Genomic DNA, 23,781 nt, shown 5'->3' with positions numbered 1-23,781 from the left:
TGTTAAAACTGCATATTTTTGACCTATTCTCTGGAGATCTTGCTCCCAGAGCACAACTTTGCTGAATTTGCTCACGTGTAGTATCATCTGTTTGTGAGACTGTCAGGTTTTCTTCATTATATTTGCTAGTATAAAAATTAACAACTGGAGCATCTTAAAATTGAAGATGCTGCTGAGAATTAAAATTCCCATTCTCGTAAGAAACTTTACCCAGTTAGACAAATGGTATAAGTTGCTGGTTCTAATGAATCCACGTAATTAACAAACAAATTTTTGTTGCACAGTATTGCCCTTCGGTATGGAAGGATGCTATCGGTAGGCAGGTAGAATCTTTTGATCAGTGATTTAATGCATTATCAAAGATATTGTGAGGACTGAATTTGGCAAAGACAATTTTATGTTGATCAGTATTTTGAAAATCAACCCATTGCAAGTAACATAGGCAATGGGCTAGTGGTATTATCAATAGACTGTTAATCCAGAAACCTAGCTAATGTTCTGGGGACCCAGGTCCAAATCCCGCCATGGCAGATGTTGGAATTTGAACTCAATTAAGAAGAAAAAAATCTGGAGATAAGAATCTGTTCATGACCGTGAAACCATTGTTGATTGTATGAATAACCCATCTGGCTCACTAATGGCCTTCAGGGAAGGAAATCTGTCATCGTCACCTGGTCTGGCCTACATGTGACTCCAGACCCAAAGCAATGTGGTTGACTCTCAGTTGCCCTCTGAAATGGCCTAGTAAGCCATTCATTTGTACCAATCACCTACAAAGTCTCAAAGAAATACAACTGGATGGATCATCTGGCATCAACCTAGGTACCTGCAAAGTCCCCCTCACTAACTTCTGGGGGCGAGTGCCAAACGTGAGAGAGCTTTATCACAGACTAGTTGAGCAACAGCCTGACATTGTCTGTAAGTATGACTATGTCCTGGACACCACCAAAAATATCCCTGTATATATCCTGTCCCATAGGCACGACACACCCAGTAGAGGTGACGACAGTGGTATACATTCGGGAGGGAGTTGCTCTAGAAGTCCTCAATATTGACTTCAGACCCCATGAAATCTCATGGCTTCAGGTTAAACATGGGCAAGGAAGCCTGCTGATTACCACAAACCATCCTCCCTCAGCTCATGATTCAGTACTACTCAAAGTTTAACAACATTTAGAGGAAGCAGAGAGGATGGCAGGGCACAAAATGTACTCTGGGTGAGGGAATCTTAATGTTCACCACCAAGAATGACTCAGCAGCAGTACTACAGATCGAGTTGTTCGGGTCCTAAAGGACACAACTGCTAGACTGGATCTGTGACAGGTGGTGAGGGAACCAACAAGAGGGAAAAACATACTTGACTTCATCCTTACCAATCTGCCAACTGCAGTTGCATCCGTCCATGACAATATCGGTAAGAGTGACCATCGCACAGTCCTTGTGGAGACGAAGTCCCGCCTTCACAATGAGAACAGCCTCCATCATGTTGTGTGACACTGTCACTATGCTAAATGGGACAGACTTCACACAGATCTAGCAACTCAAGACTGGGCATCCATGAGGCACTGTGTGCTGTCAACAGCAGCGGCACAATCTGTAACTTCATGGCCCAGTAGATCCCCCACTCAGCCATTACCAACAAGCCAGGGGATCAACCCTGGTTCAATGGAGAGTGCAGGAGGGCATTCCAGGCTTTACCAGCCTACTTTAACCGAAGGTGAGGTATCAACCTGGTGAAGCCACCAAACGGGACTACTTGCACCCCAAACAGCAAAAGCAACAAGTGATGGACAGACCTGAGCGATCCCATAACCAATGGATTAGATCTAAGCTCTGCAGTTCTGCCACATCCAATCCACTGCAGCAGTTTTCAGCCAGAAGTGCCAAATGGATGACCCATCTTTGCCTCCTCCACTGGCCCCCAACGTTAAAGATACTGTTCTTCAGCCAATTTGGTTTACTCCCTGTGATATCAAGAAACAGTTGGAGACTCTGAATACTGCAAAGGCTATGGGCCTTGACAACATTCCAGCAATAGTACTGAAGTCTTGTGCTCCAGCACTTGCTGCTCCCCTAGCCAGGCTATTCCAGTGCAGTTACAACGCTGGCATCTACCCGACAATGTGGAGAATCCTCCAAGTATGTCCTGTACACAAAATGCAGGACAAATCCAACCTGTCCAGTTACCAACCCATCAGCGATGGAAGGTGTCATCAACAGTACTATCAAGCAGCACCAGCTCAGAAATAACCTGCTCAGTGACACCAAGTTTGGGTTCCGCCAGGGCCACTCGGCTCCTGACCTCATTACAGCTGAGGTTCAAACATGGACAAAAGAGCTGAATTCCAGAGTTGAGTTGAGAGTGACAGCGTTTGACATCAAAGCTGCATCTGAGTGTGGCATCGCGGAGCCCTAGCAAAACTGGAATCGTTGGGTATCGGGGCAAACTCTCCAGTGGTTGGAGTTATACCTGACAAATAAGGAGATGGTCGTGGTTGTTGGAGATCAGTCATCTCAGCTCCAGGACAGTGTACTAGGCCCAGTCATCTTGAGCTGCATCATAAATGACCTTCCCTCCATCATAAAGTCAGAAGTGGGGATGTTCGCAGATGATTACACAATGTCTAGCTCCATTAGCGACGACTCACATACTGAAGCAGTCCACGTTCAAATGCAACAAGATCTAGACAATATCCAGGCTTGGGTTGTCAAATTGCAAGTGACAATTGCACCACACAATTGCCAGGCCATAACTATCACCAGTAAGAGACAATCTAACCACTGATCCTTGACAGTCAATAGTGTTACAATCATTGAATCCCCTACTGTCGAAATCTGGACGTTATCATTGACCAGAAACTCAACTGGACCAACCACACAAACACAGTGGCTACAAGAGCAGGTCAGAAGCTGGGAATACTGCGGCAATCAAGTCACCTCCTGACTCTTGCAAGCCTGTCCAGCATCTACAAGGCACAAACCAGGAGTGTGATGGAATACTCTCAACTTGCCTGGATGAATGCAGCCTCAACAACACTCAAGAAGTTTAATACCATCCAGGATAAAGCAGCGTTCTTGACTGACACTACATCCGCAAGCATCTACTGCCTCCACCACCGATGCGCAGTAGCAGCAGTGTGTACTGTCTACAAAATGCACTGCAGAAAATCACCAAAGATCCTCAAGGAGCACCTTCCAAACCCATGACCACTTCCATCTAGAGGGATAAGGGTAGCAGACATATGGGAACACCACCACCTCCAAGTTCCCCTCCAAGCCACTCCCCATCCTGACTTGGGAATATTCCTTCACTGTCCCTGGTCAAAATCCTGGACTTTTCTCCCTAACAGCATTTATGGGTCAACCCACAGCAGGTGGTCTGCAGCAGTTCAAGAAGGCAGCTCACCACCACCACCACCACCTCAAGAGCAACTAGGGATGGGCAAGAAATGCTGGTCAGCCAGTGACACCCACATCTCACAAATTAATGAAAGAAAAGGGAGCTGCTTCGCTTAGTTGGCTAGATGGATGACGTGGGTCAGAATATTACCAAAAGCACCAGTTAAGCTCCTTTTCTGGCCTGGGTACGTTTGCACCATACGTTCTTGCCTGGCCCCTTACAGTGGAGGACAATGGGAAATCATCACTGACAAAAGCTGCTATGAAATAACTAATGGTGAAGCATCGTTAGATAGTGGGCCAAGAAATGGCCTTTGGGCGAAGCATGCGTGACATGATACCATAGTATGAAGACTTTCATCCTGTCGTATTGTTAAAGATTCTTGCATTATCATTGCACAGATAATAACTGTTTTAAATTAGTTTCTGCACTGGTAACCTTATTCACATAAGATCTGGTATGCGAATTACAACCAGCTGTGCTGCTGCTTCATGCAGCACTCAACCATACAGACTTGGGAAGTTCTCAGATGTGATCCCTAACTTGAACCACTTTGGCTGTAATTGGTTAATCAGAAGTGGGGTTGACGCAATCCAAAGAAATCGGTTAAGCTTTTGTATCGATTTTTACACTTGAATTGAAATGTTCTCCTCCAGTCTGTACTGTTTTGTCACCTATTGTGTACCGAGATGTGCAAGTGTGTTAAGTTTTTATTTCCTCCTGATTGTTCTCGATCAGCCTTGCTGGAAGTACATGGCATGAATATCCAGTGAGGCTCAGCCGTGTTACACCCCATCTGACAAAATATGCAGGGAACTGCTGCTACCTATAACATCAGTTCTTAACTCTAGCCAAGCAAAGATGAAAGAATGTTTCTGCAAAAAAGGCAGCCTGATGGGTGGTGTTCATATAATTGATGACCTTACATGTGGAAAATAAACTGATTTAGATTGTCACTTGTAATATGCAGAATATTATGCTCAATCAAAAATTGCTTTTAGCAATGTAAGGTTTTAAAAATCTAACTGTAAAAGATAAAGTTGTCAAGGTCTTACCACACCATGGACTGCTTTTTCATTTCAGAAACACAGCTGGAGGTGGTTTAACTTGACGATCATCACACCTCAGTTGGGGCAGTGTGGTGGGGTTGGTGGTGAGGTTGGTGGTGAAGAATGTAGAAGGTGAAAAGGAGAATCTATCATGGTAACCTCAGCCTGTGAATCCATGCTGTTGGTGCAAACCAGCTGTCCAGCCAACTGAGCTTAGCTCCAATCGTCTGTCTCTTCTTCTAACTGTGAAACATTACAACTATTCTTGTTTTTTGCTGTTTTAAAAGAATTCATCAATTCCATATTTGGCATTTTAATGCAATAGGCCAAGTCTTATTTCTCTGAATTGCATTCCAGAGAAGTTGGAGACCAAAGTATCTTTACAACAGAATGGACAGTTAGGTTTTTATTGTGTTTTCAATTTCCGGCATGTAACAAGATATAATTAGGAGCCGGTAGGCCCTTCAAACCTGTTCTGCTGTTCACTAAGATGTGTTTGTGATTTGAATTCCACGTTCCCATCTCGTCCGATAACCTTCAGCTCCCTTATCTAGCAAGAATCTGCTTACCAACAATGAAAACATTTAATGATCCTGTTTCCACTGTCTGAGAAACAGAGCTGCAAAGTCACACAGCCCTTAAAAAAAATTCTCCTCGTCTGCCCTAAAAAGGGTTGTGTCCAATTTTAAAATTGTCCCTTCGTTTTGCAATCGCCCTCAAGAAAACATCTTTTCTGTGTCCACTTTGTCAAGACCATTGAACCTTTTACATTTCAATCAAAACCCCCTTGATTTTCTGAACTCCAATGGAAACAAGCCTAACCGAGACACATTTTCCTTACAAGACGCCCCACACTGTCCAGGTATCTAGTAAAACACCTGAACTGTCTGTAGTCCATTTATATCCATGCTAAAATAAGGATACCAAAACTGCAAACATTTGTGATATGGTCTTATCCTTTTCTGAGCAATTCGAATTGTAATAATGCGTAGCTTTCCACTTGTCTTGTTAATCACTTGCTGTATCTACATACTAATTTTGTCACTCGTGCATTAGAACACCTATGTTACTCTGCACCTTAGAATTCTGTAGTCGTTTTCTGTTTAAATATTGCTCTGTTTTTATTATTATTCTTGCCAAAGTGAAGAACTTCACATTTTCCCACATTACATTCCCATTTGTCAGACTTTTTTCCATTTACTTAAGAAATGCAGATTGATACAAGTAGGTTGTCATCTCCACAGTATGCTTTCCTGCTTTTGTTATCTGCAGTTTTAATTGCTGTGCCTTTGATCCCCTCATCTATGCCATTTTTACAAATGGTAAAAGGTTGAGGGACCCAGCACAAACCGTTTAGAGACTCCTTTCATCACATCCTACCAATCTAAAAAGACCTCATTTTTGCATTCTATTTTCTGGCAGCTATTCAATCTTTTATCCACGCTGGTGTGTAACCCTCGACACCACAAGCTCCTATTTTGTGGAGTAATTTTTTAACTTGAAATGCATTCTGGAAATCTAAGTACCATATGACAATGTGCTCCCTTTTATGTACAAAGCATATCAATTTAAAGATTTCCAGTTAGTTGGTTAAACACTTTTGCCCTTTCACAGAACCATGCTGACACCTCGCCTTTCAATTTTTCCACGTACCCAGTTATCATTATTTGAATAACTAATTCTCAAACCCTCGCCACGCACATTAAGGTGACTAGCCTATAGTTTCCTGTGTTCTACCTCCCTCCATGATGGCAAGCATTCTATTTGCTTCTTTCCACAGTCGTGGAATCTTTCATGAATAAATGGACTTTTAGAAAATTAACACCAATGCATCTACTAATTTTGTTAGCAACTACTTTTGAGATCTTTGGAGGAATTTCATCAGGACTGAGAGACTTGTATTCCACCAGTTTGCTATAATGTATACACTGTTGTTTTCAGAAATATTTTCTCAGACTATTGTATAATGTTCTGTAATTTCAAAATTTATTCAAGACCACATTAGTTGGCATGCATTTCTTACTGTATGAAATATGGTGAAGGTCTGATAACATGGAAGAACAGTGTGCTTTTCACCTTATGCCTAAGGAAATAGATTTTTTTTTCAGTATTGCATAAAATTTGTAAACTGAAAATGAAATGCTGTTTTTCTGACGAACAAACTGAGAAGTTTCTTTATGAAAGCAAAGGTTGTGGATAACATTCCATCTTTTTTTTTGTACATCCGTTTTAATTCCAGCCCTGCATGGGACTTCTTTCTGTGAATGTGTAATGTGTTTTGATGATTGTTTTTTTAAGGTGGAGACTCTTCCTCTTCTACATCATCATCAACTAATGCTTCACTTCCTAACAACTATGATGCTTTGGAAGGTGGAAGCTACCAAGGTAACTATTTCTTCTGGGTCACATAAAATGTTACTTGTATTCAGACTGGAAAGTATGGACACCTGTGCGATTTTCCAGACTGGAGTGATTAATCTGAATGCCAAATGGCCACCAGCACCGATTTATAGATAAAGCCAGGGACAGGCTTCAGGATGTAGCTGTGCGTGTGTTGCAGATGTCACCGTGGTCTGTACAACATGTCAGTGCAGAATTCCCAGACTTTTTCCGTGTTAAATTTGATTTTGAAAGTGACAATTTCCTCTGCCAGCCTGACAATCCCAATCTACAAGATGATTAAAATCGCTCATGATTAATGTACTGCTTTTGTTACACACCTTCAGCATCTCCTGATTTATTCTCTGCCCTACTGTATGGTTACTGTTAGGGAGCCGATAGTTTGCTCCTACCAGTGTTGTCATTCCCTTCTTTTACTTATTAACCTCCACCTATATGATTCTATATCACCTGATTTTAAGATCATTTCTTGCTGTTGCACTTATTCCATCCTGTACCATCAATGCTGCCTTCACCCACTCCTTCCTACCTGCCTTTCAAAAAGCGGCATACTCCTGAATGTTTAGCTGTTAGCTTTGATCTCCTTGTAACCATTGTTATAAAGCAGAGGTTAACATACCCCACCCCCACTTCTGGTAATTAAAACCAAAACACCCAGGGAGGGCATACTATGCCCTGTAATCTGTAAAAAGAGCCCTCAATCTGTTATGAAGGATTGGCTAAATAAAATAAACCCCTGACACTGACTTTATAATCAACTGTTTATTTATCTAACTCTTAACAACAGTGTACAAATTAGCTAAACTATTAACAAACCGAATAAATCCCTTCCAGCTGCCAGCAATCCCTGAATAAAACCAGATTCTAATGGTATTCTGATCCAGTATATCTAAGTTCCACTTGTATAAACCAACATTTAAAACAATTGGAATTTAATCTCTCAAAATAACAGCCAGGTTGTGGCCTCTGGAATGGTCTGTTTTCTCCAACGAATTCTTCTGTCAGGAAGGCCTTCTCCATCAAATTCTTTTTGTCAGGAGTATTAAGTATTTGTGCTGCAGCTACCTTTTTTAATTAAGATGGAGCTTGCTCTAAGACCTAGAGGATTCTGTGAGACGCGGTGATTTGTTTCAGAGCCAAGAGCTGTTCTCTTGGCAGATGAGAGTCAGCTGTCCCTGATTTTTCCAAATGCCTTCATCTTTTATACGCTTGATAACATACCAATTTCTACAATAGGATTAGTCCTATGTTGTCAAAACCATCAGATATAATTTTTTTTGTAGCTAAAGGCCTAGTTTAAGTTAATTGGCTAAATTTGAAAACCTGTCATCTTGGTAAAAATGCTGCTTTGCCTGCTAACGGTATAGCCTTTTAATATAAATGTTTCAGTTCAGGTGCTCTGTGGACCTGCAAACCTGCAGGCAACATTTTGAATCTAAGCATAGAAGAAACAAGTCCTCTTTTAAAGGGACCATGCACTGCTTTTCCCCATAGCATTTTACAAACGCTGACAGTTTACAAACGCCAAATTCTAACGTCCTGCTTTCCAATCCACAAGTGCTCTACCCAACATTGATTTGTATTTGTGCAATTACTTTGCTTATTTTGTTCCCAATTTGGCGCACTGTCAAGCAAAGAACCATTAATTTTCTTCTGTTAACCAAAATTTTCCATTTTGACACTGTATGTCTGTTTGCATCCTTTGTGTCCCATCTGTGTATAACTACCCTGTAATGCCGCCATATTCTCTTTCCTTTGTAAGCCTACACTTGCCCTCTCCTAAACCCTTTCCCTCACAAAATAAATTGGCTTAAAACCTTCTCTACAGCCCTAGTTACTTGATTCTGCAGGGCACTTGCCGCAGCAGAGTTCAAGTGAGGCCCTTGCCACCAGAACAGTTCCTTCTACTGGTACCACTGTCCCACAATCTGAAAACCATTTCACCCACACCATCTTTAAGACATGCATTTAAATCTTTGACATTATTTACCCATGCAGTTTGCGCATGGCTCGTGACATTAATCCAGACATTATTACCTTGGCAGGTCAGCTTTTTCGTTTAACTCTTAAAGATCTTTCAGCAATACCTGCTTTCGGTGGTCTTACCAATGTTGTGCATACCAGTGTGGATGACAGCTGGACCCCTCTCCTCCCTCTGAGTTCTACCACAGCCTTTAAGTGATGCCCTTAACTGGGTAGGCAACACAACCACTTTGAAAACACTATCTACGCCCCTGATTATACTACTCCATTCCTGTTTCCTCACCCCACCTTCACCACCACTTGAATGACTCCTCGTACCGAGGTGCCAAGGTCAGTTTGCTTATCCTCCCTGCATTCCCCACTCTTGTCTGCACAGCTTGCAAGAAACTTTAACCACTGTATAGTTGCAGGGGCCAAGGCTCCTCAATTTGAATCTCTGGGTCCTTGTACCTGTCTCACCAGCAGTCACACTACAGACCAATTTGAATTACCTACCCTGAAGAATTTGACCACTCTCAGGAGCAAAGTTTCCAAGTAACTTTCCCCTGTCACTGACGTCGTGCACTGTTTGCAGCTCAGACTCCTGCTTCCCAATAGTGGTCTGAAGTTTCTCAAGCTGCAGCCGCTAAGTGAAAACGTGTTAACTTAGTTCTTATTGCTATCCAGCAGCTTCCACATGTAGTAGCAACAGATTATCCATCTTACCACCATCGTCATCATTTGATGTAATTTATATAGTAAATTACGAGAGATTCCCTGCCCTTTACACTTCACTGTGCTGATATGTTTAAAAACAAGGAGGAAGCATGTCACTGGTGTCAATCTAATATTAAAGTAGTTTTTTTTCCTAAGAGAACGAAGAAAACACAGGAGTCCTAAACAAACTGAAGGCTTGAGTTTTATTTTAATGAATAGAAATATTCACGAATACAAATTAGCAATCACTGCTTTACTTTTGCTTGAGACATTCTGTGGTCATGACATTGCTCTGCCACTGATCTCATTTCCGGTCAGTCTCTCGATCCACACCTTTCAGTGTGTCCTATTCACCTCTTGCTCTGGAATGTTTACTTTTGGCAGTAAACTGTAGTAAAAGCACCTCTTCCTCACTTTGAATCAAATTGCCAATAGAGTAACGTTTCTGAACTTCCTGAGTTGAGGTCCCACTTGTAGGGAGTGCCTTATAAAGTTCTGCTCAGAGAACCTGTTTAGCCACTCTAATCAATGCCTCATTTAGACAAAGGAATTCAGATGCTTGAATTCGACAGCCATAATCGGGCAGTCAGTTCCTTTTATGAGCAAGGTTTTGCTTATAATGAGCAACATTATAAGATGAATATTGTTATAATGAGATCCAGTAAGTTACTTTGTAATAGCTTTACCTGGTAGCATACTAGGACGGCAAAGTCCAGTTTGATTCCCACTCCATGATGAATTGCTCTTGAGTAGGTTGCTGCAATTTGTTTAGCCTAGAGAAGCTGACAGAAGTCAGAATCTCTGATATTCAATTTTTAATGTTTCCTGTTGACAATAACAAGTACATGCTAGTTGGAGGAGCCCAATAAGAGCTTAACTGTGATGCATTATTTGGCACCCTGCTTGCAAATTAAGAATTACTGTTTGGTCAAAAGGCAGCTGAGGCAGCCAGGGAGTCTTTCCCCAGAATTACACAATACCTTAGAGAGGAGATGGAAAATTCTTTGTGAAAGTGTTGTGTAGCTGGCAAACCAGCTCCATCGCACTTCTTCCAAAGTGCAATAGAAAGTCAAATATGTATGTGTAGTAGAACAGAAACATGGATCGTATAGATTTTCAACTCAACACATTTGTATGTACAAAAAGCAAAGCACTGCTAATGCTGGAGATCTGAAACTGAAGAAGAAATTGCTGGAGAAACTCAACAGGTCTGAAGAATCACCAGTCTAAAACCATTAATCCTGTTTTCTCCCACATTTGCTGCCAGACCTACTTGTGTACATAACTATGATTAGTTCATTATGCATTTAGCTGGCCTGAGTTTGTCTGTTCTGCACTTTAAGAAGTTTCTCTTTGGCGTTCGTTCTGCACAAGTAATTAACTAAATGCATGTTATATTTTGCTGTATTGAGTAATTTTGACCAAAACAGTAAAATAATTATTTTATGCAAATATGCAGTTTAGGTTGCGGTCTAGTTACTGTTAACAGTATCGATAATTAGGATAATCTTTCCTATTAAACTGGAACTTGGTGTTATGTGGTTGTATGGTGTGTGTGTGTGTGTGTGTGTTGGGGGGTGCGTTAAGCTATTTGAGAACTGTTTGGATGTCACACAAGGAGAACATTAATTTGAAAAACACATCTTTGAAAGATCTGTGCACTTTTCTGACTTGATATTTTTAAAGTAGTAACTGATGGCCAGGTGACAAGATAATAAAATTGAACTCCCTTTCTGTTGACCCAGATTTCCCCACTCTGTTGTCTATAACACAGCAAATAAATAGTTTTGAATTGGCTCTATATTTAATGTGCAGTCCTTTTGCACCCATTCTTCCTGTTAACAGTTCTTGCCTCCAGTTCACTGTATACTCTAAATTCCAATAAGTCCACCAAAGTCTCATATTGCTGCCTTTACAGACTGGAACAGCCTGAAGCCTATTGATTTAAATTGCTCACTTGTAAACGTTTTTTGTCATCTGAAATTTATAAATGTTTTTCTTTATGCCTTTTTCTAAATATTTCATGATAAAACTGTTGATGTTTAACATTCGTGGGCTGTATTTCCTCAAAATCACTCAAGTGAGATCAAGCAATGACTGAAATCAGTAGATACAGTCAAGCATATGAGCCTGGACGATATTTCCAAAGGTAGTACTCAAGACCTGTGCTCTTAGCAAACTCTTTCCGTAGAGCTGTAACACTTCCATTGACAGTGTGGAAATTTGCCCAGAGATGATAGCGAGTTTTGAGAAGATTTGTAGCTCAGGTTGAGTTTCTGAATGTGAGTTTGCTCGCTGAGCCGGAAGGTTAGTTTTCAGACGTTTCGTCAACATTCTAGGTAACCTCATCAGTGAGCCTCCGATGAAGCGCTGGCATTATGTCCCGCTTTCTATTTATCTGTTTAGGTTTCCTTGGGTTGGTGATGTCATTTCCTGTTCTTTTTCTCAGAGGATGGTAGATTAGCTCCAAATCAATGTGTTTGTTGATGAAGTTCCAGTTGGAATGCCATGCTTCTAGGAATTCTCATGCATGTCTCTGTTCGGCTTGTCCTAGGATGGAGATAGTAGTAACTGCAGATGCTGGAGAATCTGAGATAACAAGGTGTAGAGCTGGATGAACACAGCAGGCTAAGCAGCATCAGAAGAGCAGGAAAGCTGATCTTTCGGGCTTAGTCCCTTCTTCAAAAATGAATGGCCTTGAGAAGGGTCGAGGCCTGAAACGTCAGCTTTCCTGCTCCTCTGATGCTGCTTTGCCTGCTGTGTTCATGTTATCTTGTAATCCCTGGAAATTTGACCCAGGTATGTCCCGTCCATAAAAAGCAGGACAAGTTCAAACCACCCCCCCCCCCTTCAGTCATCAGTCTCCTCTCAATTGGTGGGGAGCAACTGGTGCATCAGTGCTCAGTTACATTCCAGCTGGATTATTTGGCTCCAGACCTCATTACAGCTTTGATCCAAACATGGACAAAAGAACTGAATCACAGTGCAGAAGAAAGCTATTCCTCCCATCATGTTTACGTTGGCTCACTGAATATTATGACTCTGCCATTCTCCTGCATGTTCCCCATGACTCTAAATATTGTTTCTGTTTTAATAATCATCTAATATCTTCAGTGCTTCCTCCACGCTTATAAGCAGTGCATTCCATACCTAAACTACTTGCTGTATGGAAAAAATGTATTTCCTGATATAACATCGGGTGTTTTTGGCAAGTTACCGTTTATCTGTGCCTTCTCAGTCTTGATCCTTTTATGAGAGAGAGTTTTTGCGTATCTACTGTCCACTTGACTCCCTCAAAATTTTGAAAACTCCTTAATCAGCACCCTATCTGTTACTTTAAACATTTCACTCCCTCCACTGGTGCACGTTGCAGCAGTATGTACCATTGAAAAGATGCACTGCACCAATTCACCAGGGCTTCCTCAACAGCCCCTTCCAAACTGACAACTTTCACCAGCTAAAAGAGTAGATATGTGGGACTGCTACAATTACCATAAATATACTTGCACATTCTCCCTTTCTCTCTCAATTTCTCCCTTTTTCAGGAATTTAGGAATAGGGAATAAATGCTGGATTCTCTGTGACAGTAACATACCAAAATTTAATAAAGAAAAGTGACTGTGTATTTGGGAGGGATAACTTTTCAGGTAAAATTCTGAATATAAGAAACCTTTCACTTAGCTAGTCACCATAAGATGCCAGTTGGCCCATTTCAATCTGCCCTACCATTCAGTGATGGCTAATATGTTTCACAACCCCATTCTCCTGCCTTATCCCCTTGATCCCTTTACCAAACAAGAACCTAGCTATCCTCTGTCTTAAATACACTCAGTGCATTGGCCTCCACATATTCACCACCCTCTGTCTGAAGACATTTCCTCCTCATCTCAGTGCTAAAGTGCCATCCCTTCACTCTGAGGCTGTGTCCTCCGGTCCTAGTCTGTCCTACTAGTGGAAGCATCTTCTCCATTTCCAGCCTACTCGGGTGTCTCTGTACCCTGTAATTTTCGATCAGATCCTCCCTTCATCCTTCTAAATCCAAGTGCAGACCCAGACTCCTCAACCACTGCTCATATGAAAAAAAACTTATGCCTTGGTTCTTCCTAACGAACTGTAGCACCTCACACTTTCCCATGTTTTTATTCTGTCTGCCCATTCTTCTAGTCTGTCCAAGTCATTCTGAAACACCCCGCTTCCTCAACTACAGCTATTGCAGCTTTCCCTCTTCCTCAACATTTCCTGTCTGTCCGTTTATCTTTGTGTCAAATGCAAAGTTAGCAAAAGTGTCCTCAGTTCCTTTGTCCAGATCATTAATGTATGACATGAACAGTTGTGGCCCCAACATTGACCACTGCAGAACTCCACTAGCTTACTGGCTACCATCTTGAAAGAGATCCCTTTATCCACACTCTCGGCCTTCTGCAGTCAGCCAATCTTCTAATCATGCCAGTACCTTTGCCCAAACACACTGGGATTTTATTCAGCAGCCTCCTGTGCTGCACCTCATCTGGGAATCCAAATAGATCACACCCATTGACTCTCCTTTGCCTAAACTGCCCGGTACCACCACAAAGAATTCTAACTGATTCCTCACCAGTAGTGAGGAAAGCTTGAGACTGGTACAGCTGGGAAAAGCAGCAAGTCAAACAGTCAGGACAAGCAGGAACAAAGCAGAGAATGAGATGATAAATTAAACTGCATTTATTTCAAATCCCGAGGCCTAACAGATAAGACAGATGAACACAGGGCATGGTTGGGAACATGGAGCTGGGACATCTTAGCAGTTACAGAGATATAGCTCAGGAAGGACAGGACTGGCAACTTAATGTTCCAGGGTATTGATGCTTTAGGAAGGATAGAAAGAGGGGCAAGAAAAAAGGGAGATTAGTGTTTTTAATTAGGCGTAACATTACGGCTGTGCTTACGGAGGATATTCCTAGGAATGTGACCAGGGAAGTTATTTGGATGGAACTGAGAAATAAGGGATGATCACCTTATTGGGATTGTACTACAGACATCCCCCCCCCACCCCCATAGTCATCAGAAATTTGTAAGGAGATCTCGTTATCTGAGAGAATAATAGACTGGTTACTGAAGGGGATTTTAACTTTCCAAACATAGACGGAGGCTGCCGTTGTGTTAAAGACTTGGATGGAGAGGAATTTAAGTGAGTACAAGAATATTTTCTGATCCAGTATGTGAATGTACCTCCTAGAGATGTAAAACTTGACTACTCTTGGGGAAATAAGGCAGGGCAGGTGACTGAGGTTTCAGTGGGGGAGCACTTTGGGACCAGTGACCATAATTCTATTAGTTTTAAAATATTGATGGAAAAAGATAGACCAGACCTAAAAGTCAAAGTTCTAAATTGGAGGAATGGCAATTTTGACAGTATTAGGCAAGGGCTTTCAAAGATTGACTGGGGGCAGATATTTGTGGATAAAGGGGCAGCTGGAAAATGGGAACCCTTCGAAAGTAAGATGACGAGAGTCCAGAGACAGTGCCTTCCTGTCAGGGTGAAGGGTAAAGCTGGTGGGTTTAGGGAATGCTAGATGACCAGAGAAATTGAGGTTTTGGTCAGGAAATAAGGAAGCATACGTCAGGTAGAAACAGCATGGATTGAGTGAATCCCTCAAAGAATATAAAGGCAGTAGGAGTATACTTGAGGGAAATTGGGACAGCCAAAATGGAACATGAGAAACCTTTGGCAAATGGGGTTAAGGCAAATCCAAAGGGATTCTACAGATGTATTAAGGTCAAAAGGGTTAACTAGGTGAAAAGTAGGGCCCCTTAAAGAACAGCAAGGCTGCCTATGTGTGCAACTGCATGCGCAGGAGATGGGGGAGATATTAAACAAGTATTTTGCATCAGTTTTTACTGTGGAGAAGGATATGGAAGATAGAATGTAGGGAAATTGATAGCAACATTTTGAAAAATGTCCCATTGCAGAGGAAGTGGTGCTGGATGTCTTAAAACACAAAAGATGTATAAATCCCTGGGACCTGATTTAGGTGTGCCATAGAACTGTGTGGAAAGTTAGGGAAGTGATTGCTTGGCCCCTTGCTGTGATATTTGTATCATTGTTAGCCACAGGTGAGGTGCCAGAAGACTATGTTGCTAACGCGGTGCCATTATTTAAGAAGGGTGGTGGGGAAAAGCCAGGGAACTATAGACCGGTGAGCCTAACATCAGCGGTGGGCAAGTTGTTGGAGAGAATCCTGAGGGATAGGATTTACATAGGTTTGGAAAGGCACGGACTGATTAGGATAGTCAAAATGGCTTTGTGTGGGAAATCGTGCCTCACTAACTCGATTGAGTTTTTTTGATGAAGTAATGAAGAGTATTGATGGAGCAGAGTGGTAGACTTCAGTAATGCACTTGACAAGGTTCCTCGCGGTAGACTGGAAAGCAAGGTTAGATCAGATGAAAAATAGGGAGAACTAGCAATTTGGAGACAGCTGGCTTGAAGGTAGGAGACAGAGGTTGGTGGTGGTGGAGGGTAGCTTTTGAGACTGCGGGCCTATGATCACTGGTGTGCCACGAGGATTGGTCCTGGGTCCATTCTTCAGAAGGGTTACGACTCAAAACGTCAACTTTCCTGTTTCTCTGATGCTGCCTGGCCTGCTGTGCTCCTTGAGCTCCACATTGTTTTATCTCTGACTCCAGCATCCGCATTTCTTACTATCTCTTGGTGGTGGGTCTACTGCTTTTCTTCATTTGGATGCGAACATAGGATGTACGTTCATAAGTTTGCAGATGACAAAATTGGACGTGTGGTCGACAGTGAAGAAGGTTACCTCAAAGTACGAGATCTTGATCAGATGGGCTAGTAGGCCAAGGAGTGGCAGGTGGAGTTTAATCTCATTAAATGTGAGGTGCTGCGTTTAATGGTAAGTTCCTGGGGAGTGTTTATGAATAAAGTGACCTTGGAGTGCAGGTTCATAGTTCCTTGAAAGTGGAGTCCTAGGCAGATAGGATAGTGAAGAAGGCATTTGGTATGCTTACCTGGTCAGTGCATCAAGTATAGGAGTTGGGATGCCATGTTGCTGCTGTACAGGATGTTGATAATAGAATCCCTACAGTGTGGAAACGGGCCCTTCGGCCCAACAAGTCCACTCTGAACCTCAATGCATCCCACCCAGATCCATACCCCTATAACTCACCTAAGCAACACATCACTGAACTTTACAGGCAATTTAGCGATTAGGCCACTATTGGAATACTGTACACTGTTCTGGTCTCCCTGCTTTAGGAAGGCTGTTGTGACACTTGAAGGGTTCAGAAAAGATTTACAAGGATGTTGCCAGGGTTGAAGGGTTTGAGCGATGGGGAGAAGCTGAATAGGCCGGGACTATTTTCCCTGGACCATCGGAGGTTAAGCGGTGACCTTATAGAGATTTATAAGATCAAGAGGGGCATGGATAGGGTAAATAGACCAGGTCTTTTCCCTGGGATGGGGTATCCAAAACTAGAGGGCATAGGTTTAAGGTGAGAGGGGAAAGACTTAAAAGGGAGGCGACGGGTACCAGTTTCATGCAGCGTGTATGGAATGAGCTGCCAGAGGAAGTGCTGGAGGATGTTACAATTATGACGTTTAAAAGGCATCTGGGTGGGAACATGAATAAGGAAGGGTATGGGCCACATGGGGCTAGATTAATTTAGGGGTATCTGGTGGGCGTGGATGAGTTGTACCGAAGGGTCTCTCTGTGTGCTTTACTTCACTGTGACTCTATGACCTTCCCCTGAAGCCATGCTGACTCAGCCCTGTTTTAGCATGCACTTCCAAGTACTCCACAACCTAATTCTGAATAATTGGCTGTAAAATCTTACCAACAACTGAGGTCAGGCTAACCACCATGTAATTTCCTGCCTTCTGCCTCCCTTCTCTTCTTAAATAAGGATGTTACAGTAGCCATTTCCTGATCCCTTGGGTCCCTGTCTGACTCATGTGATTCCTAAAAGATCACCACCAATGCCTGCACAGTTTCCTTGGCTATGTCCTACAACCTACAAAACCCTGGAATGCAGTCCATTCAATCTGGGTAATTTATCCACCTTCAAACCTTTGTTTACCCAGCACCTTCTCCTTAGTGATGGCCATTTCACTCACCTCTCCTCCCTGACTGTCTTGAAGTTCTGGTATACTACAGGTGTCTTCCACCATGATGACTGATACAAATTACCTATTCAGTTCCAATCCTATTTCTTTTATTCCCCATTACTACTTTTTCAGCCTCATTATGCTGTGGTGCCACATCCACTCTTGTTCTTCTCTTACCTTTTATCTTTTTTAAAAAAAACCCTTCTATTCTTTTGTATTACTATCTAGCTTGCCCTTATTTCATCATCTCCACATTTATTGTTTTTTTTAAGTTGTCCTTTGCTAGTTTTAAAAGGCTTCCCAATCTTCTGGTTTCCCACTAATATTCACTGCATTGTATGCTTTTTGTTTTGCCTTTCTACTATCCCTGACTTCACTTGTCAGCCGTGGTTGCCTTGTCTTCCCCTTTAGTATGTTTCTTTATCCTCGGGATAAATTGTTGTAGTGCATCCCAGTTACGCCAGACACTCGTGCCAGTGCTGCTCTGTCATCTTCTCTGCTCTGCTCCACTTCCAATCAACTCTAGCCGGCTCCTTCCTTATGTCTTTGTAGTTACCTTTTACTCAACTGTAATTCCATTTTATTTGATTCAAGCTTCTTCCTCTCAAACAACACGTGTTGTTCTGGTTATCTCATTGCAAACACAGCTAAAAGTACATTATTTTACTATAGCACAGTGCTGTATACATGTTGGCTGACACGTTTTGCTGCATTTCAATTGTGACTATTTCATTTGTGGTTGAAGTACTTTAGGAAATCATGAGAGAGGCTGTATAAATGCAAACTTTATTATTGTTGTAAACATGTGCTTCGATCTTTGCAGATTCAACATCTTCACCGACCACAGCTCCTGCTCCTTCTGATCCATGTCCATTGAAGAGTACTAAACCATTTGGTTACGCTTATCCAACTCTCCAACCTGGCTACCAGAACATAGCTTCTCCTTCACATTCTGTCAGTCATCCCACTGGCCTAGGATACTCTCCAGGACCTCAGCAGTTTACGCAGGTAAATTATCTCAGACCAGCCACTTGACGACCTTCACATGCCCTAAGGGAATGCTTGATAATGGTCAGCCAGGCAGGTGAGCTGACTAGGAAACTCCATGCTATTTTTTTCAGAATAGCAGCATTTTTGAGAGGAATTGATTTTTTTGTGGAATTGATTTCTGACATTCATAAGTTGAAATCTGTCATTTACCTCCAGTTTTGCATATGTCTGTTCGTTGCATTCTGGCAATTTGGACGGATTAAGGAAAACATGTTTCATAACTTCTCTGAATCTGCAGAGAAACCTGAGGGAATAAGAAGCAGAATAAAGTGATAAAATACAGTAAAATAATATCAGAGGAAATGTAAACATTAACATAATCCGCTTCATAATGCCAACTGATTGGACAGATCAGATGCTGGAATGAAATCCCTAGTTTAATATATCATTTTGTTTTAGTGTGGTGGCTAATCACTGACATTAGGCTGCTGATGATCTTTAGCAACAGAATGCTTGGTTTCATTTTTCTTTTTGTGTTATAAACTAAGTGATGTATGTCCTACAGTTAAATAGTTCAAAACAAAACTTAAACTTGCATCCCAGCATCATCTGTTACATGTTCAAGACGAGACAAATTATACCTGTATCTCAACCAGTTAGTTTGGTTTAAGTGACTCCTTCTACGTTCTCTCCATGGAATATAGAGACAACTTGATGATTCCTTTCCGAGTCCACTTCCCTGAACTCTTCCCAAATCTGAGAATGGAAACTTTTCCAGTTTCAAACTTTGGATTTCTATCCCAATTCTCCGGGCCTAGAAGCTTCCCAAACTAGACACTTCTGCTGGAGCGACTAGCTTCATTGAACTGCTAGGAAAGAAAACAGAACTTTGCTTCAGAACTCAATTCTTCTGGTTTCTGCACTGTCATGAGGTTAATTGTGTTTATCCTATCCATCATAAAATTAACAGTATATAAACCACTTGCCACAGAGGTGTACAGTTGTATGCTTTCTGAGCAATGTTGGACTTGGGTCATTGTTTCAAAATGACTTGCTAACCTCACAGAAACAATTGCTTTGGTATGAGTAACCAAAATCCACCTTTTTTTTAAGGCAATCCAAATTCCAAAGATGATGACGGTATATATTGTGCACTTACCATTACATCTGGTTCACCATTGCAGCTTGAGATTCTTAAGGATGAGAAGTGTAGCTACTTTGTGATGCTTCATAAGTAGGGTCTTGATAATTTACTAAAGTGCATATGTCAGTTTCTGGCAGGGCAGGAAATGGGAAATTGCAGCGACTTCCCAAGTTGCACGCGAAATATTTCATATGTGGCATTATTTTCAATGCAGAGGAGGATTGGGAGCATGGTTAAAATTATGAAGAATCTGTATTACAGCACTCTTATATTAAATAGCCTTAGGAGAGACAAATGCGATTTAGTTGATCTGCTGCTTCTGTAGAAAATTTTGTCTGAATGTAATCTTACTACGAATTTGCCTCGCATTTGCATCATTAAATATTCTTCTCCCCTTCCGAAAAAGATTGAAGTTTGATATTGTGCACATATTTCTGTCACATCTAGACCGGAAATGCATCTTCAAGTTGCCCTGGACTTAAATGGTATAAATTAATTTTCTTGTGAGTAAAGGGTTTGAAAATCAGGTCCAAATTTCAAGTAATTATGCTTGACTGTAGCTTACTGATCATCTTCAGAAGAACCATCCGGCGTGGTTAATCGTTAAATGAAAATTAAATCAACATCTTTATTTGAAACTAGCTGTTGAAGTAGAATATACAATTGTCAGTTTTCAAGACCTGAAAATTTCTTGTAAAATCAGAATTGCTTGCAGACATGTGTTAAGATTGATTGCAGTTCCTATACAGTTGTTTTGAATTGTAATTACAGCTTACCCTTCAAACTGACGATCTTAATATCTTTTGAGTGTTTACATATTCCAGCAGAATTCTCATCAGCAATATTTCAATAATAGTAAAATTAGTTGGTATTAAAGAACTTGTATTTGATGAAATTTTAGTGATCATATTTTTAGTTTGTGGAAAAATGAGTGCTGAAGTTTGAAATGTAAAGTCAAATGATATCAAGTGTTTTTATCTAATTGCAGCCCTTTTCCAGTGTTAATCAGCTGTCGTCAAACATGGAGGGTCTAAATTTGCGGAATAAACGGCGGACTGAAGCTCTGAGGCAAGTCAGTCTGCTTCAAGAGCGGGATATTCTTCCACCTGTTCCAAACCTGATCCCACAATCCAATTTAAGTCCAGAACTGAAAAAACTGAACTGCAGTCCAGAGTAAGTGTTTTTTAATAAAGCAGATTGTGGATTCTTGCAAGTGAAGCATGTTTGTATTAGTCTTTGTTCTTGATTGAACAATGCTAAATATCTCTGAGGTTGTGGTTGCTGATTTAGAACATAGAACAGTACAGCACAGAACAGGCCCTTCAGCCCACAATGTTGTGCCGACCATTGATCCTCATGTGTGCACCCTCAAATTTCTGTGACCATATACATGTCCAGCAGTCTCTTAAATGACCCCAATGACCTTGCTTCCACAACTGCTGCTGGCAACGCATTCCATGCTCTCACAACTCTCTGCGTAAAGAACCTGCCTCTGACATCCCCTCTATACTTTCCACCAACCAGCTTAAAACTATGACCCCTCGTGCTAGCCATTTCTGCCCTGGGAAATAGTCTCTGGCTATCAACTCTATCTATGCCTCTCATTATCTTGTATACCTCAATTAGGTCCCCTCTCCTCCTCCTTTTCTCCAATGAAAAGAGACCGAGCTCAGTCAACCTCTCTTCATAAGATAAGCCCTCCAGTCCAGGCAGCATCCTGGTAAACCTCCTCTGAACCCTCTCCAAAGCATCCACATATATTAAAGTTCTGCATTTTATGAAATATAGTGATATTAAAGAACTTGTATTATTGATTTCTATTTGAAGTTGAGAAGTCAGTGAAAAAAGCAAAATACTGTGGATGCTGAAAATTCAAATTAAAAATAGAAAATGGAAGTACTCCGAGTTAGAGAAAAATAGAGTCAAAGTTTCAAGCTAATGTATTTTAATTAGAACTTCTATTAGTTATAATCATTAGTAGATGGAAAAATTGCAATTGCCCAACTGTTTGTCCTTCACTAAAATGAAAAATCTGCGAATGCTGAAGATCTGAAACAAAAACAGATCTTGCTAGAGAAACTTAGCAGGTCTGTCAGTGTCTGTAGAGATAAAGCAGAGTTAATATTTCTACTGAGTTTCTCCCGCAATTTCTATTTTTGCATATGTTTCCTTTTCAGCTTTGCAAGCCATAACACCACCTTGTTGTTGTCACCAATAACCGATTTATGATTTGTGATCATATATTCATTGAGTTTTTTAAAAATTCCAGCTAGGCACGTTCTTATTTGTTTACAGCTTGTGTAGGAATAAAAGAAAAAAATTGTGATCTTCATGAGGTAGAATTGTTTTGAGTTTGTGATACTTAGTATTAATTTCATTTTCAGAGTGAAAGGTGAAACTCCCAAAATCATCATTGACACCAAAATTTCTGTCATGCTCCATGTTTTTTTTAGGGAAAATGCAATACAAACTTCTGCCACATAATGATTAAATGATTTGCACAAATAAATGGATCTGAGGCATCTCATTTGAACTGATGGAATATGTTAATTTTTATGCTTGCGGCGACGATTAAAGACCCTTCAGAAGAGAGTCTGAGAAACCTTGACCCAGCTCGCGATATGTTGGACACCACAACATAAGTCTGCACACAGTTAACAGGCATCTTAAAGAAGAGCATAGAAAGATGAACGAAACATGTTGCAATGGTACAAACCAAACTGTGGTGTTGAAGTTATAACAAAAAGTTGTGGCTACCTAGTTGTACTGTTGACAGCTACTGACAAAAATGCCAATCTCCTGAAGGAACATTCCTCAGCTGAGGAGCACAAAAAATGGTAGTGATGGCAAAATCTTAAAGCTTTCTCTGGTCCTGAAAATGTATATATCGGCAATGAGAAAAAGGCCGCAATGACATTTGTCAGCTGGGTGTTACCTACATGTATCCCTTTCAACTCCCTTAATTAGAGACATGTTGAGGCGTGCAGCATAAACTTTTTCACTGAGCGTACACAATGTTAAAAATGAAAGCCATCACCAGAAGCAGCACATTAAGTAGAAAAACTAAATGGAATTTTTACCTAGACTTTATCATGGATTAGCGCCTGATTTGATGATGTTCCTTTCATCCTAGCTTATTCCGATGCACTCTGATGAATATCCCTCAGACCCAGGCTTTGCTGAACAAAGCAAAACTTCCTCTTGGATTATTGCTTCATCCCTTCAGAGACCTGACGGTAATCACCCTTTTTATTTGATGTGTGCAATGGGCTCCCTCAACACGTACCAACCTTCATAGTCAATTTTATGACTAAATTAGAACTCCAAACCTTGAATTATTGCTGGCAATAACCAGATCAATTGATGTTGCCTCATATTCTGATTAGTGCCAAGAACAGGCCATATATTAATTTTTATTCCATAATTAACCTGTCAGTAGAAGAATGGAAATTATTTTTTTTAATTCATTCAAGGGATGAGGGCGTCCCTGGATAGGCAGCATTTATTGCCCACCCTAACTGCCCACAGGACGGTTAAGAATCAACTACATTGCTGTGGGTCTGGAATCACATGAAAGCCAGACGCGGTAAGGATGGCACTTTCCTTCCCTAAAGGACGTTAGTGAACCAGAAGGATTTTTCTGACAATTGACAATGGATTCATGGTCATCATTAGACTTAATTTCAGATATTTATTGAATTCAACTTCCACTGTCTGCTGTGGTAAATTCAAATCCAAGTCCCCAGGGCATTATCTAGGTCTCCGCATTAACAGTCCAGCGATAATACCACTAGGCCATCACCCCCCCTCCCCCGCCCAACACCCCATATAACTCCCCATATCTAAATGTCAGAAATGTACCAATAGGAAAGTGAAAATAATCTGCATGAGAAGCAATTTTGCAAAAGCCTACAATGTTGTTCAAAGCAATCTGTAATATTGGGGATGCAGTAAGCTACTGCTTGCTTGGTTATTCGTATTGCCCAGTCAATAAAATGGCCTCTTTTCTCAGGATACC

At 41.2% G+C, this 23,781-nt stretch overlaps 1 protein-coding gene across 4 annotated transcripts in view; it reads left to right on the top strand.

Annotated features, from left to right (window-relative positions):
- LOC125452572 (protein transport protein Sec24B) overlaps positions 1-23,781 on the top strand; it is a 116,635-nt gene that overhangs the window by 58,137 nt on the left and 34,717 nt on the right. For 3 of the 4 annotated variants that reach the window (XM_059645592.1, XM_059645586.1, XM_048531169.2), the window contains 4 exons: positions 6,748-6,834; positions 18,453-18,637; positions 20,752-20,936; positions 22,897-22,999. In XM_059645592.1, coding sequence (XP_059501575.1) covers positions 6,748-6,834; positions 18,453-18,637; positions 20,752-20,936; positions 22,897-22,999 — 560 coding nt within the window. The remainder of the gene's footprint in view (positions 1-6,747; positions 6,835-18,452; positions 18,638-20,751; positions 20,937-22,896; positions 23,000-23,781) is intronic. The other variant, XM_059645594.1, reaches the window with a different exon arrangement.

The sequence above is a fragment of the Stegostoma tigrinum genome, chromosome 1 (genome assembly GCF_030684315.1).
Source record: "Stegostoma tigrinum isolate sSteTig4 chromosome 1, sSteTig4.hap1, whole genome shotgun sequence".
In the NCBI taxonomy this organism is placed as follows: domain Eukaryota; kingdom Metazoa; phylum Chordata; class Chondrichthyes; order Orectolobiformes; family Stegostomatidae; genus Stegostoma; species Stegostoma tigrinum.
This window is presented reverse-complemented; position numbering and strand designations above follow the sequence as displayed.